Genomic DNA, 15,634 nt, shown 5'->3' with positions numbered 1-15,634 from the left:
CACATTCTTCCGTTCGTGATTTTATGTAAGTTTTGGCTACATATTTTGAACAGTTGTCCCAGCACAGGACTTACCTGAATTCAAGTATGTAGGCTTCCTTAAAACCAGGCAGTGTTTCAAAAGCATCTTCAATCTACAATATGAAGAGGAAAAAAATGAGAAGGAAAAGTGAGACGTCCAAGAACTCATTAGTTTTATTTTTGGCAAATATGTGTCCTTCTGTTTTATTAAGTGCCTGTTTCGTGGCCCTGACTGTCCACACGCCATGTGGAATATGAGCACTTAGCCTAGCAGGCTTCGGCATCCTTGAGTGATTCTTGTTTTTCAGCAGCTGTCAGCCCATCTGTGCTAGGGTCAGAAAATAGGGGGACCTCCTGCGGTCTGGTCTTGCCATCGTACATGTGACTGGATCGGGCCGGGAGTCCTCCTGCCGTTCCTACGGGGACGGCTGACTCACACCGGCACTGTTTCCTGGCCTAGCGCTCCAGATGTCTGTGTGTTTCTTACATAAAGCTGCATTCAGACCGTTCCCGGGAAAACCTTGGGATGTGCAGCTGCCAGAAATGGAGGCCCTTGTCCAGCAAAGTCTCCAGCCCACTGTCCTCAGACTTAAAAGGACGGTGATTCATTGCTCTCTGTGATTTGTGGATAATAGCACATACAACGTTCAAAACAATCTGCCTGCATTACAACTGACTGTTTAACTTCTGTGAGTGATGTTGTTTTTGCATTGTTGACCTGTACAATAATATACTGCAAAGGTTTGTTTTTCCATTACTACCATTTACCATTTCATGCTACCATCAAATTTCAGCCCAGTGATATCCCAGGAATCAGGCAACCTCCCTGCAAAGCCATCTTACTGTCTCACTTGGTGTTAGTTATAATATCAAGGGCAGCAATGTTGTTTTTCAGGCTGCTTTTTATAAATGTGCCTGTGCAGAACAGCTGTTTTCAGTAAATATTGTAAATGCAAAATACAGAGTATTGAGTTCATAAATCCCATCATTTCTTACTGTTTTGACAGATTTGTTCTATGGGACCTAGAGTTGTCAGAAATAAAATAGTGTTTTGTGTTCTATATAAGCTGTGAGAGAAGCCAATGTCTTGTAAGCCAATGAAACACACTAGTTAGGCTACTTCTAACTAATACTGCTAGTGCAGTGTTTCCCAATCCAGTCCTCAGGGACCCACAGACAGCCCACATTTTTGGTACCGGTTGCTGGGGAAACACTGTGCTAGTGGAGAAGGGCGGCCCGATGGTTATGTGGGTGGTACCATTGCCTCAAACCCCCACACCTCCTCTCTGTATATATGAAGCTGGCATATTCTCCTTTTGTCAAGATGGTTTCCTCTGGTTCCCCAAAGACATTGACTTAGACCAAGGTTTCTCAACCCAGTCCTCGGGGACCACCAGACGGTCCACGTTTTTGCTCTCTCCCAATTGGCAGGGAAGGAGGCCGGGTTGAGAAACCCTGACTTAGACTATACTTAGACTGTGTGTGTTCTACAGTAGACTGGCATCCCAGCCTTTTACTTGGGATAGTCTCCAGGCACCACCCCCCCCCCCCCCCCCCGCGACTGAAAACCAGGTAAGCAGCTAGAAGATGGATGGATGCTAGCTGATGTTTATCTACCCCTCTCTTTGTTACAGTATGTAAATGCTACCCAATAAGATTAGAATTGCAATAACAAATAATGATAAGGAGGGCAGGGTTTTTTTTAAACTGTCATAACCTTACAGTCAAAGCTCCAGTCCTAGGTCCTGAATGTAATGGAAAAACAAATATATCCAGCCTGGTCCTTGCTTGGCAAAACCATGGGGAAAATGGTAATAATATGCTTAAGACCTTACGAGAGAAGTGAGTATGCGATACGCTTGGAAAAGTGGATGAGGAGGAGGAAGAGAGGCAAGGTAATGGAGTGTGGAAAGAGCAAGTGATGACAAGTGATCATTAAACTATAGTGTTGTAGTACTCGAGATCGGTCTCGTTCTCGAGACCGGTCTCGAGACCGGTTTTTGAAGATCTCGGTCTCGTCTCAGACTCGGCCGCATTTGTACTCGGTCTCGTCATGGACTCGGACAAAGAGGACTCGGGATTTTATTTCGAGACCAGCCGAGACCACGGATTGGATAACTTCTTACTTCAAGTGCAACCAATGATGTTAGTGCCGACAGCGGTTACCCGACCCGCCCCCTTCACACACTCACTGGCCAGGTATACAGGTGAGGTCGTGGATATTTGCAAGATGTCAGCAAAATCATTTGTAATAAAATTTGGATACCAATCCCACAAAGAATTCATATCAACGGGGAAAAGAAAACACACCGCAGTGTGTAAATTCTGCAGTATGACAATAACAGAGACGACAGGGACAACGTCAAACTTTTACCGCCACTTAGAAAGGAAGCACAAAGAAAGGTAAAATAGGTTTATGTTGTGCTAGCTAGTGTTATTAGTCTTTCTTTGTGAAATCTCTTTACAATATATCATATCAAAATATACAGTATATATATATGACTCCTTGTTTTGACGCTAGTTTCATTTGGTGTTGCCAGCTATTTCACTAGCACCTAAATTAGGCGCGCAAACTAGCTAAATTGGCTAATATGTAGTTTAGCTAATTCAATGTTAATTTGCGATAGGTTGAAGGTCATTAATCACCTTACAATAAGTCAGTGATAACAGTATGTGGAAAACAATATCATACCATATCCATCATCTTTGTGTAACTATTTTAAAAATATTTCATTTACGCCCTTGCTGTCTACTATGTAGTGTCGATCCACACATTTGTGTGAGAAAAAATTATAGAACATACCATATTAATATATATGTTCCTAAGCCTAGAAAGCCAATTATTTGATTAGCTACATATATAGATTATAAAATGGAATGGAAACAAATCAGAATGTGGATAAAAATAGATTTGACATATATTCCACATTAATTTTTAGTTTAGGACATATCTATAATGTACGGAAGCGTAATGCCTTCACTTGAGAAAAAATAATTCTGCTGAATTAACGAGATACAGTTTTCATGTAAAAAAACGCTCCTTTTTTTAAATTGGTCTTCGTTAGTCGACGTCACACTCGCTATAGCCGCAGTGTATTGTGGGTCGAATCGCCATTTTGGATGTATACAACGCAAGAGTGAGCATTTGCGTTCAGCATTATTTTTTGTAAGATGGGACACTATCTGAAAGGCTGTCACACTAATTCACATGGTAGAAATGGCAAAAAGGTGGACTACAACATGAGATTTTTTCGGTTTCCCACTTGGAAAAGAGGATATGGACACCAGTTAGAGGAGGTAACAAAGAGGCGTTGGGTGGCCTGGGTCGCAGCAATGAGACGGAAGGAGATCACTTTCAACACGATATCTCCCTTCATGCGTGTTTGCTCTCGGTATTTTCACAAAGGCAACTAAGATGTTTTTTTTTGAGTAATATTATTGAATATGCATTTTTTTTGTCTTCTAAAGTTGGTATTTTCACATTGGTTAATCTACACAAGCAAGCTAGCCTCACTACGGAGGGCAGCAGAAATAGATTAATATGCTTGTGTTAAAGTGGTGTTACAGAGTGAATGCTTTTTAAAGATAAGTAAACAGGAAAACTGTACTGACACGTGTATCAGTGCATGTATATGTATATTCGCGTGCATGGATTATAAGCTGCAATGCTGGATAAGGTTGTCACTGTGTGCTGTGCCCTGTAAAACCAATGCTCAACTATGGTTTATGTACAGAAACATTTGCAAGTACGGTTTCTAACGTTTTACATGATGTCTGGAAGGATCTGTATAAACTCGTTGTATACCGAGCCTGTGTCCTGCTTGCCGCTTATATTTTATTTTAAACATTACCAATAAAGTTATGTCCAATGACATTACTGTGGTGTTCTTGACTCTTTTTCCATTCTTAATCACCTAAATGGCTGGTGTGTTTTGGTAATGAAAATTTTGGTAATGAAAATCAGTAACTTATTACTGATAAAGTTCCATAAAACGTTACATTTTTGTAGAGAAAAAAAACACTGAAAATGAAACATTAAGTTAACCAAATGTGTTTACATTCGCGACACACTCAAAATGGCGAATGGGGGCGTGTCAGACGGTGCAGACACAGATACAGTTTTCATTACATGGTCTGATTGTCTCTTGAGTCACCACATGACCAGCCTGAATGCATTTCAGATGCATCATCTTGTATCCGTGAAGCATGCCATACTGGTCCAACTGACCCTGGAGAAACACTGCAATGTTCTGCAGATCAGAATGAACTTTCCCTCTGAACAACCGCAAAACCTGCGCAAAGTCGACAAACTAATAACAATGCCATCTATGTTACTTAAAGCTGCCAGTATTTCCCAGTGTTTCTAACCCAGACCAAAATAAAACTAGATTAATCTAAGCTGTGATATTGTTGCAGTGAAATTGAGCTCCAAAGTAGGCGAAATTCGAGTTCTAGTGAGTTCGAGAACCGAGGTACCACTGCATATATATATTACATGAAAACAGTATCTCAATTCAGAAAAACATCGTATTTTTTTTTACATGAAAACCGTATCTCGTTAATTCAGAAAAACAGAGTTTTTATTTTACATGAAAACTTTATCTCAGAAATTCCGAGATAATTATGTCATTAATTCAGAAAAACAGCAGAATTATTTTTTCTCAAGTGAACGCATTACGCTTCCGTAATAGTGTAATATGTAAGATTTTCTAATACAGTCTCGGTACCTTTGCTTCTCTTTAACTTGCAACATTAATTTTAAATACTTTTTTTATATAAATAAAATTAATTTCATCAGATATCTGTGTTATCCTTCCTCAATTTTAGGTTCTTGGAGTACAAGGCTGGCCAAAAGAAAGATGACACACAGCCAACTATAGCTTCCTTTACCCAGAAAGGGCAGGTCTACAGCGAACATTCTCAGAGACAACAAGCCATCAGTGAAGCTATTGTCCAAGATTTAGTAATTGGGTGTTGTCTGCCTCTGTCAATTGTGGAAAATTTACATTTTAAACACTTTCTTGAGATTTTAGACAGTAAGTACACACCAATCTCCAGAAGAACAATTTCTGAGAAACAGATCCCAGCATTAGTGAGGAAGGTCAAGGAGAAAGTTTTAGAGAAGCTGGCGACACAGACATATGTCTCACTAACGACTGATATCTGGTCTGATCGCAGACTACGCTCTTTCCTTGGAGTGACTGCCCATATGTGCTGCAAATCAAAGGCTGCCTATGCACTTGAATCCTACTTGCTGGACTGCAGGCATTTTACAGGTAGACATACTGGTGAGAAAATTGCTTCTGCCTTTGAGGAGATCACAGAGGAATATGGAATCCGTCACAAGATAAACTATATCATTACAGACAATGCTTCAAATATGAAATGTGCTTTTAAAGTTCACATGCCACAACAGCAGTCTGATGACAGTGCGAGTGAGGAAGAGAGTCTAGATGATGAGAACTTGTGGGAGGACATGAATTCAGTGGAAGACAAAGAATTAACTTGGTCATCAGGTGAACGTCTTTCCTGCTTTGCTCATTCTCTACAGTTAGTTGTAAATGATGGCTTGAAGGAGGTTAAGGTCATCTCACGCGCCATTGCCAAAACATCACGGTTTACAACTCTGTTACATAGCAGTTCACAATTAAGAGACAAGTTTGAGGCTGCATTTGGCACTACTAAGACTATTCCAGCAGCAAGCAACACCCGCTGGAACAGCACTTTCAAACAAGTACAGGCACTCACAGCTCTGGATCACAGAGCCCTAAATGAAATGTGCAGCAAGGACTATGAGAATGTAGTCTTTAGTGCTCGTGAGTGGAACCAGCTAAAAGAACTGACTTCAATTCTTGCACCATTCTCAGAGGCAACAGACCTTACAGAAGCAGAGAAATCAGTTACCATAAGCATGGTGGTTCCGACTGTCCTGGACTTAAATACACACCTCCTTAAGATGGAGGGGACCCAAATGCAGTGCCGACCATTAGTCAAGGCCCTCCATCAGTCCCTGGTGAAAAGATTTTCTGGAATCTTCACAAAAACAAACATGACCAAAGATAGTGGAAAAGAGGAACCGTTTAACCACAATGTGTACTTTTTGGCTACCATTCTGGATCCACAGTTTGGATTAAGTTGGGTAGATCTGGATGTTACCAGTGGGGGAAATGCAGCATCTGTGAAGAAGTTCAGAGATGATCTGAAGAAGACACTGATAGGTATCTTTAAATTCTTTTAAAAGATCATTTGTGAACTACCAATCTTCTTTTTTTAAAAAAAAAATAGTGTATGTTAATAACAGGGTAAATGTTTAATTCATAGGATTTTTTATATCACCTGTTTATTTTGCCACAAATATGTTATGCTCTTGGTATAATGTACCTGCGACTGTTTTAATATTTAACTTGCAAATGTACGTATTATAGACAAACAGTTGTTTTACAATAACACCTCAGCCCTAAATAACATAATAGATCATAGAACATCATCTTATTAAAGCTTCCATGTACATAACCTATATTTCTTCCTACAGGGTTTCCGCGCGGTAGTAAAAGGTAGTAAATTCAACTGCATAAACCCTGTCCTAAAACTGTACTGGACCAAATATTCAGTAACATCAGTGTTCATTATTCTTCCAATTTGCCTTATAAAGGTCCTAAAATAATAAATAACAAAAATAAAGTAATTTTCTGGCACATTCAAGCAATCTATCCATTTCATTCTAACTCAGTTTCTGCATTTGTGTATTTTTCAGACACTTTGATCTCAGAGGTGGAGAACATGATGGAGAGTGAGGGAAATGCAACTAATTCAGGGTCTATTGTGAATCCTCATGGTGATTCACCACCAGTTAAATGGCCTCGTCTTCTGTCTCGCTACAAGGCCTACAAGATGTGCAGCTCAGATCATGATACAAGTATTATGACAGAGATCAACAAATACTTTGATGCCGTCCATGACTGGGATGCTGGCGATGCACTTGACTTCTGGGCCAAAAACCATGTTAGATTTCCACAGCTTCACAATTTGGCAATGAAGGTGCTGTCAGTCCCTGCCTCCTCAGCACCAGTGGAGAGGGTTTTTAGTAGAGGGGGCATTATAATGAGACCCCATCGCGCACGTTTAGGTCCAAGAATGTTACAATCCCTCATGTTTCTGAAATGCAACCACACTCTACTGTGATTTTTCATTTATGTGGTGTTTCAGGCCATGTTGTGTGGTGTTTAGCAGTTACCCCCTCATCTTTGGGGTCAGTTTGGTCTTAAAGAGTGTTCTGCCACAGTGGTTTGTTGAGGATTAATAAATGATGTTATAATTTTAGGTAACTGCTTCCAGTGAAGCAATTTTGTAATTTTATGAATGAAACTCCTGCATTTGTTGCTTTAAAAACAAAATTGTATGGTCTTTAGAAGTTTTTTTCACTTTCACATTCTTTGTTCTGTTTTCTGATTATTGAAATGTAAGAGAATAGTCGAGAGAAGTAATGTATAAACATATTTAATGTTGCATAGTGTATGTTGTTTGCTTCGTTCAGCTCTTTTTGAGGGGTGCTTAGGCTTTGCATGTTCCACTTATTTGTCATGTGGTGTAAAACATGCATTGGTCCGGTCTCGACTCGGTCTCGCCCAGCCCTGGTCTCGGTCTCGACTCGGTCTCGCCCAGCCCTGGTCTCGGTCTCGACTCGGTCTCGGCCAGCCCTGGTCTCGGTCTCGACTCGGTCTCGGCCCTTCAGAGTCTTGGTCTTGTCTCGGTCTCGACACCCTCTGGTCTTGGTCAGGTCTTGGTCTCGGATAAGGTGGTCTTGACTACAACACTATTAAACTATAGCTGAGAAGATGGCAGCCAGTGTCCCACCTTCTCAGCAAACTGCTGGCCCAGGAGGTGGTACGCGGAGCTTGAAGGATCTCTCAGAGCATCGTCGTAATTCCCCCCCTTCAGCTGGACGCTGAGCTCCAGCAGCTGCTCTGTTTGGTGCTGCACTGGCTTGCCGGCGATGCCGTCAATCTCATTGGTGATCTGAACACAAAGCGGATGCACCACACTCGCACAAACGGAGATATGATGCATGTAAGCTACTACTCAATAGGGTTATTCACATCTGTGTGCTACTCCCATTTTTTCTTTGTCACTTAAAATCAGCCTTTTAACTATTTTCAGTGAGGGATAAGACTGATAATATTTATATCCATATTTCCCAAACCCCTTACCGTATTTTCATCCTCTATAACACTTTCGAGACCGGCAGTCGCATATTTGACAGTCATTCCTGGAGTTGCGATAACAGCCCCAAACTTCACTGCAGCCACAGCATTCTGTGTGGCCTCAGTAGTGACGTTCTGCATCACAATGGCTTCCCATGTTCCTTCAGATGTGACATCCTTTTGGGTGTTCATCGCAGGAACCTCAGAAAAGACTTTTTGGGTCACCCCTACAGTTTTTTCTGGGATGACTTCTGGAGAAACCTCCATGGTGACTTCAGGAATAACCTTAGAGGAGATGGCCAGACTACTTTGGGAGACGACCCTAACAGGCATCTCGGAGCTGGTTCGAGTTCCATTTGGTGTAATTTCAATGCCAAGTTCCAGAGGAACATTTGGTATGACATCTTGTGTAACCACCCCACCACTTTCCACGGAGAACCCCAAGGTGTCATCTGGGGCTCCCCCCGGTCCAGCTCCTGAGGTAGCTTCTGTGCTGATCTCTTTGGTGACAGCCACGGCCACTTGTATGTTTTCATCTGCAAGTGGCAAAAATAAGCAGATGAGAAAGGTACATAGAACATGGAATCATTAAGCAAATAGTTTTAATATTGCACATATATAACTTGATCATAAAAGACAGGAATGGTGCTATCAATTAAGCCCAATTCCTTTTAAGTGAGCAGCACACACACACCTTCCTGGGTGGTGCTTGTGGATTGTGGCTCCTCAGTGACCTCAGAGCTGCAGAAGAGAAACGAGCAAACAAAAGTTACAGGGCGAATAAAAGGCTGCAGGGAGAACAGCCCTGGATGCTCCACTGTGTACAAGAACTTGCATATGGGCATCTGTGAGCTGGCAGGTCCAGGTGGGTGGCTTGAGGCAGAGGAGAGCATAAGCAATGCAAGACTACATTCATCCCAGTGGGGGGGGAGTATACAGTGTACACTATATGTCTGAGGTAGAACACATGAATCCATAATGATGCCTGAAGACATTTCTGAACAACTGAAGGTAACATTTGCAGTGCTAGGTACATCATATTGACAGTATTTGGTATTTAACCTGCACAAGCGAAACAGGCTATTCAGTCTTCATAACAGGCTATTCAGTCTTCATAACAGGCTATTCAGTTTTCATAACAGGCTATTCAATCTTCATAACAGGCTATTCAGTCTTCATAACAGGCTATTCAGTCTTCATAACAGGCTATTCAATCTTCATAACAGGCTATTCAGTCTTCATAACAGGCTATTCAGTCTTCATAACAGGCGATTCAGTCTTCATAACAGGCTATTCAGTCTTCATAACAGGCTATTCAGTCTTCATAACAGGCGATTCAGTCTTCATAACAGGCTATTCAGTCTTCATAACAGGCTATTCAGTCTTCATAACAGGCTATTCAGTCTTCATAACAGGCTATTCAGTCTTCCTAACAGGCTACATATGTTGCTTAGGCCTGAGGACCACGAATTTGCCCAGTGTTCTTACCAAGCAAGCAGCATAGTAAATACAAGCAGAAATCTTACCTAAATGTTGCATTCATTGATATTCTCTGAAAAAGAGGAGCGATGCCTTAAAATCAAGCGATATCCAACTAGTAAGGGACATTATAGCATTAGCAGGAAATGACTTATAATCCTCACTTGTAACTGAAACTGTGTCGTACGTCATTGTTTCTCAAACAAAGTTTGATTACTTTAATCCAAGCTTTACGGTAATTTGGCGTGTCACATCTTCAGCTGCGTGCATCAGCTCAGACATACCCCTCTACTCACCCTTTGCACCAGGGATATATGCTCTTCTGACTCACTGAAGTTGGCACCAATATCAAACGTGCTGAGAGTCCCTTCCAGGCAGATGCTTATCCAGAGGTTGTATTCACTCTGCTCTGGCAGGCGGTCCCAAAAGATCTTAAAGGCCTCCCACACGGTCTCCTGGCACACTGGAACATAATCGGAGAAAGAGCAGTCAACTCATCCACTCTTCTGCCAGGAGAACTTACCAGTAGAAATGTTGTGCAGATGGAGCATCAGCCTACACGCGACTTCTCCAAACATGTTTTCCAAACAATAAGGCCTTTATATTTGTTTGGCCAATTTTTCTATATCTTTGTTTTGAATCTTTAACACATCTTCAGGGGTAATAGCTTATGAAGTGGTGATATCTATATTATTTATCATTACAAACTTACCGTGTTGGCCGAAACATGCTTTTTTTTCCCTCAAAAGACTTCAGAAAAAGTGGTGTCATCTTATATTTGGGGTCTAGACAAAAAAGGGAATAGATTGTGCCAAAAATGGTATTTTGTAACGAGTGTTTTGACTTAATACAGATTTGCCGTAAGATTTCAGCGTAAGAGCCTGAAAATTTAGTGTCACACCAGATGCATGAGATCTGGCAGCCAGGGAATGCGTGTGTTTATCATGTTTCCCTGAGTGTCGTGTAAATTGTTGGCTTCCCCGTCTATGCGTGTGTTTAGTGTGTATCCCTGAGTGTCGTGTGAATTGTTGGCTTCCCTGTCTATGCGTGTGTTTAGCGTGTATCCCTGAGTTTCATGTAAATTGTTGGCTTCCCCGTCTATGCGTGTGTTTAGCGTGTATCCCTGAGTGTCGTGTGAATTGTTGGCTTCCCTGTCTATGCGTGTGTTTAGCGTGTATCCCTGAGTGTCGTGTGAATTGTTGGCTTCCCCGTCTATGCGTGTGTTTAGCGTGTATCCCTGAGTGTCGTGTGAATTGTTGGCTTCCCCGTCTATGCGTGTGTTTAGCGTGTATCCCTGAGTGTCGTGTGAATTGTTGGCTTCCCTGTCTATGCGTGTGTTTAGCGTGTATCCCTGAGTGTCGTGTGAATTGTTGGCTTCCCTGTCTATGCGTGTGTTTAGCGTGTATCCCTGAGTGTCGTGTGAATTGTTGGCTTCCCTGTCTATGCGTGTGTTTAGCGTGTATCCCTGAGTGTCGAGTGAATTGTTGGCTTCCCAGTCTATGCGTGTGTTTAGCGTGTATCCCTGAGTGTCGTGTGAATTGTTGGCTTCCCCGTCTATGCGTGTGTTTAGCGTGTATCCCTGAGTGTCGTGTGAATTGTTGGCTTCCCCGTCTATGCGTGTGTTTAGCGTGTATCCCTGAGTGTCGTGTGAATTGTTGGCTTCCCCGTCTATGCGTGTGTTTAGCGTGTATCCCTGAGTGTCGTGTGAATTGTTGGCTTCTCCGTCTATGCGTGTGTTTAGCGTGTATCCCTGAGTTTCGTGTGAATTGTTGGCTTCCCCGTCTATGCGTGTGTTTAGCGTGTATCCCTGAGTGTCGTGTGAATTGTTGGCTTCCCCGTCTATGCGTGTGTTTAGCGTGTATCCCTGAGTGTCGTGTGAATTGTTGGCTTCCCCGTCTATGCGTGTGTTTAGCGTGTATCCCTGAGTGTCGTGTGAATTGTTGGCTTCCCCGTCTATGCGTGTGTTTTGCGTGTATCCCTGAGTGTCGTGTGAATTGTTGGCTTCCCCGTCTATGCGTGTGTTTAGCGTGTATCCCTGAGTGTCGTGTGAATTGTTGGCTTCCCCGTCTATGCGTGTGTTTAGCGTGTATCCCTGAGTGTCGTGTGAATTGTTGGCTTCCCTGTCTATGCGTGTGTTTAGCGTGTATCCCTGAGTGTCGTGTGAATTGTTGGCTTCCCTGTCTATGCGTGTCTTTAGCGTGTATTCCTGAGTGTCGTGTGAATTGTTGGCTTCCCTGTCTGTGCCGCTGCTAGGATTAAACCGATAGAGGCTGTTAATAAAGACAGTAACATTCATTTTTAAAGAAACATAGCAGTGTTTTCCAACCCGGTCCGTTGGGACCCCCAATCCACATTTTTGTCCCCCTCCCCAGCTTCCAGCACACCTGCACCAGGCATTCAGCATTCTTGATTGCTTGACTGTTTGTTTCAGGTGTGCTACAAAGCAGCAAACGTTTGGACTGCACCAGATCTCCGAGGGCTAAGTTGAGAAAGTCAGCATTACAGGTTTCCCTGCACAGTGAGTGAACATTTTACATTGAAACAAATTTTTGCATTTTCTATTAAGGTAATTAGTGTGATATATTCTCCAAATAGGAACAATTCCCTAGCTAAAATGTCATTGTCAGCTAGTCTACTACTGTTGCATCGCTGAATGTACATCACTGGAAAAGGACACCAGCTGTAGCAGAGCGTATTCAGCGGAGAGGAGTTTAAACTCAAAGGAGGCCAGATTACATAATGGAGCAGACGGCATTTTAAGGTGTGATTAAACAAAGATTAATTCTCTATGTTGGCTGCAGTGCTCAGCCGACAGGCCTGGGCTCCTCCGTCGCAGGAGGAACAAGCCCTTTTAAAGTATAAACGTGAATCCGTGTGTCTGATAGCAGCACATGGTGCCTCTGCTTTCCGGGTTCCGGAATCCGCGGATCCCCCTGCCAACAGGCAGTAAAAGCCTGGGGCCCCAGACTCCAGCATATATTTAATTCTCAGTATTTAGGGGTCCAAGCACTCCACCATTTTCTTCTTCTTTACTATTGTGTGTCCATCCATCCATGCCTACATCACCCATACATCTTATCCATGATAGGGTCATAGGAGATCATCTAATACTGCGGTTGATTATCAGGAGTTTAGGGCTGAACCTGTGTAAATGCAATTCCTGCACCTACAGCTGTGACACAAATTTTGAACTTCAATAACTTAAATGTTGTAAAACTGGAATAAAATTGCGTTCATTCATTTTTTTAGCATAATTTAATAAGGCCTTAGGATACAGCAATGAACTGTACCTTTTATGTGAGCCTACAGTATGTGATTGAAATGCTACAATGCAAAATTAACTTATTTTGTTGGTTGGAAACCGTATGATATGATGATGTGGAGCGATCGTTTCACACGGGCCATTATTAGGTCGCCTAAATGTCAGAACAGTAGCTTTACCTCGCAGACGAAAATAATGCAGATGGTTTTCAACAGCTTGCCGCAGACTCTCCTGCACACAGAGTTTAACTCCACCAGGAAACATTGCGTCGCGCTTTTGCCTGGAAACGCCGCCTCTGTGAAGCAGCGTTTGGACACTTTTCCGAGAACTCAGCCGACTGTTCACGATCTCTGTTATTCTACCGCTTCGTTTCGGTAGAAGTTCGTCATCTTGGGAGAAGGCATGGGCAAAACCTGAAAAAGTCAGGAAAACACATTATAAAAAGTACCAGTGCAAAGCAAATCAAACACGTCACCGCACTTGTAAATACATACCTGTATGTAAGTGCCCAGCCATAAAAAACAAAGCAAGAACGCAAAAAGAGCATTTGAGCGTAAAATCCATTTTCCTGCAGCGGGATTTTCAAGTATTTCTTTAACAGTGATGTGCGTTCAGTTACTTGTTAGATGATAAATAACCATGTGAATTGGTCCAGTAGATCTGGATCTCATAGCCCGGAGTATTTGGTAACACCGCTATTAATTGTACTCCAGAGGAGATACTCCTGAATAACTGGACGGTGGCTGTGATGGTGCTGAGGACAGCTCCCAGCTCAGGTGGGCAGATGGGCCCAATATTTTCTCTCTCTCTCTCTCTCTCTCTCTCTCTCTCTCTCTCTCACTCTAATCCTCTTTGCTAAACCCATTAAAGCAGCTCAGATGCAGGAAATGCTCCTCAGATGGAATCACCCTGCAAACACAGCACTTTATTAATTGTGATATTTAACACAAATGTACAGTAACTTTAGCTACACTAATTCGGCGTCCTTATAGGCCACTGACATTATGAGCAGGTTGTTAAAAATGGCCAAAGCGGATAGAGGCTGGATATCCTGCAGGTGTTAACAGAATCTACTCCCCAGTCACATGGGGTGAGTGTTATGAAAATGGAACACCTGGTAAAATGGGGCAGCTAAACTTTGCAATTAATATACGTTTAGTAATACTTTACTTTCCCTTCTATAAAGTGTTCGAGGGACATTAATGTATTTAGAATGGTATCAAGTTCATCAAGATTTTTCCAGAAAGCTAATTTTCAGAAAGTCTCCCATTTTAACAAAACTCACCCTAATTATCAGTAAAAAAAAAAAAAAAAAAAAAGTACTTACAATGCACTACATAGATTACAGTGCAGCATATACTGCTTGCCTTTGTTAAACAATGTTTTTGTTTTACAACTCCTGGATTTTATCTCTATCTTCATACTATTACTGTAATCCAAATGTGTAGTTTGTTACAACTACATCAGGGTTTGCTTTGGAAAACTTGGCAAGTTATATTTCACTGTGGAGTAAGATTTATTGTCGTGTACTGTATTACTCTGTCATAGTTTATTTAAATGTCTTTTCTAACCGAAACATTTCATACATCTTAAGATAGAAACATTCAGTTAAGAAGGGCATATTTATTTATATACTTCATAGCTTTTTATTTAATTAGAAACAGACTTTTGTAGCTTGCATAAGAAAGGGATAGGCTACTGTTTGATAGGTATGGTGGCATTTCTGAAGACCATCATTCATCATGAGGAAAAAAAGGCTAAAATTTATTCAGCACATTCAGATGTAAGGCTCCTGTTTCAATGGATAGCAATTTCCTTCCTTAAATCACTTGTTTTATCGACACTGAAAATCTATTGTGACAAAAAGGAAGAACTCTAAGTCATCCATGTTCCTAATCCCCCAAAAAGAAATCTCTCCCCCAGCTATAAAGCACCTGGGTATGAATGTTCTGGCAGCTGTTGTAAATTTTATATTATCCATGCAATCTATTCATCCAGCTTTGGGGACCAGGTTGATACTGTGTAAAAAAAGAGTTTGATTAATGCAGATGCAAAACACAATTATAAATTAACTTCATAGTATTCTACAAGAAATAAAAAACCAAGACCATTGTCACTAACTCCTACAAAATATTAACAATAAATAGGAAAAGATAGAGGCACAGGATAGACCTAGACACAGGATAGACCTAGACACAGGTCTGTGGAAGGAGTGTACACATTTTCACTAAAATTTACAACCACAGATGAGTGGAAATTAATTTCATTAGTATGTGCAAGATGATATTATTTCCTGAAATGCACACGCCCATACAAAACATCCCAAATAATAATCAAAACAGCAACAAGGTATCAACCTGCCAATTTAACAGGCATAATGATGATGTGCAAAAGTCACATTTGCCAATACCTAACAGACAATGCTTATCATACACTAAGTTATGACAATTAATAGATGTGGAGAATCATACAGACAGCATCCTTCCGGAACATTCTGTCATCATCAACAGACTATTTTAACCAGACTGCTTGTGTCACCAGGATTTACTTTTTGCTCCATCAGATTCAAAAGTCTCATTGTCCAGAGATGCAATGGATCAAGGCAGCCGGCAGAGCCAGCATCTTCAATTCCCAAAGAGCTGTTTAGTCTAAAGTGACTTATTTAAGCCACT

General features: G+C 41.6%; 1 protein-coding gene and 1 long non-coding RNA gene across 3 annotated transcripts in view; one reads left to right on the top strand and one right to left on the bottom strand.

Annotated features, from left to right (window-relative positions):
- Positions 1-13,730, bottom strand: part of LOC111850240 (interphotoreceptor matrix proteoglycan 2-like) — a 28,080-nt gene extending 14,350 nt beyond the window's left edge. The window contains exons 1-8 of the mRNA XM_072700507.1: positions 13,457-13,730; positions 13,142-13,375; positions 9,997-10,163; positions 9,748-9,773; positions 8,916-8,962; positions 8,228-8,757; positions 7,875-8,036; positions 75-133 (exon numbers count right to left, since the gene is read on the bottom strand). Coding sequence (XP_072556608.1) covers positions 75-133; positions 7,875-8,036; positions 8,228-8,757; positions 8,916-8,962; positions 9,748-9,773; positions 9,997-10,163; positions 13,142-13,375; positions 13,457-13,526 — 1,295 coding nt within the window. The 5' untranslated portion in view covers positions 13,527-13,730. The remainder of the gene's footprint in view (positions 1-74; positions 134-7,874; positions 8,037-8,227; positions 8,758-8,915; positions 8,963-9,747; positions 9,774-9,996; positions 10,164-13,141; positions 13,376-13,456) is intronic.
- On the top strand, positions 2,016-7,526 carry LOC111846871 (uncharacterized). 2 transcript variants are annotated; one of them, XR_011982977.1, is made up of 3 exons: positions 2,016-2,423; positions 4,848-6,238; positions 6,775-7,526. It is a non-coding gene; the product is annotated as an uncharacterized lncRNA (long non-coding RNA). The 2 variants fall into 2 exon arrangements; XR_011982976.1 differs by having other exon boundaries at positions 2,017-2,227.
- Positions 13,731-15,634: the final 1,904 nt, after the last annotated feature.

The sequence above is a fragment of the Paramormyrops kingsleyae genome, chromosome 16, assembly GCF_048594095.1.
Source record: "Paramormyrops kingsleyae isolate MSU_618 chromosome 16, PKINGS_0.4, whole genome shotgun sequence".
Lineage (NCBI taxonomy): Eukaryota > Metazoa > Chordata > Actinopteri > Osteoglossiformes > Mormyridae > Paramormyrops > Paramormyrops kingsleyae.
This window is presented reverse-complemented; position numbering and strand designations above follow the sequence as displayed.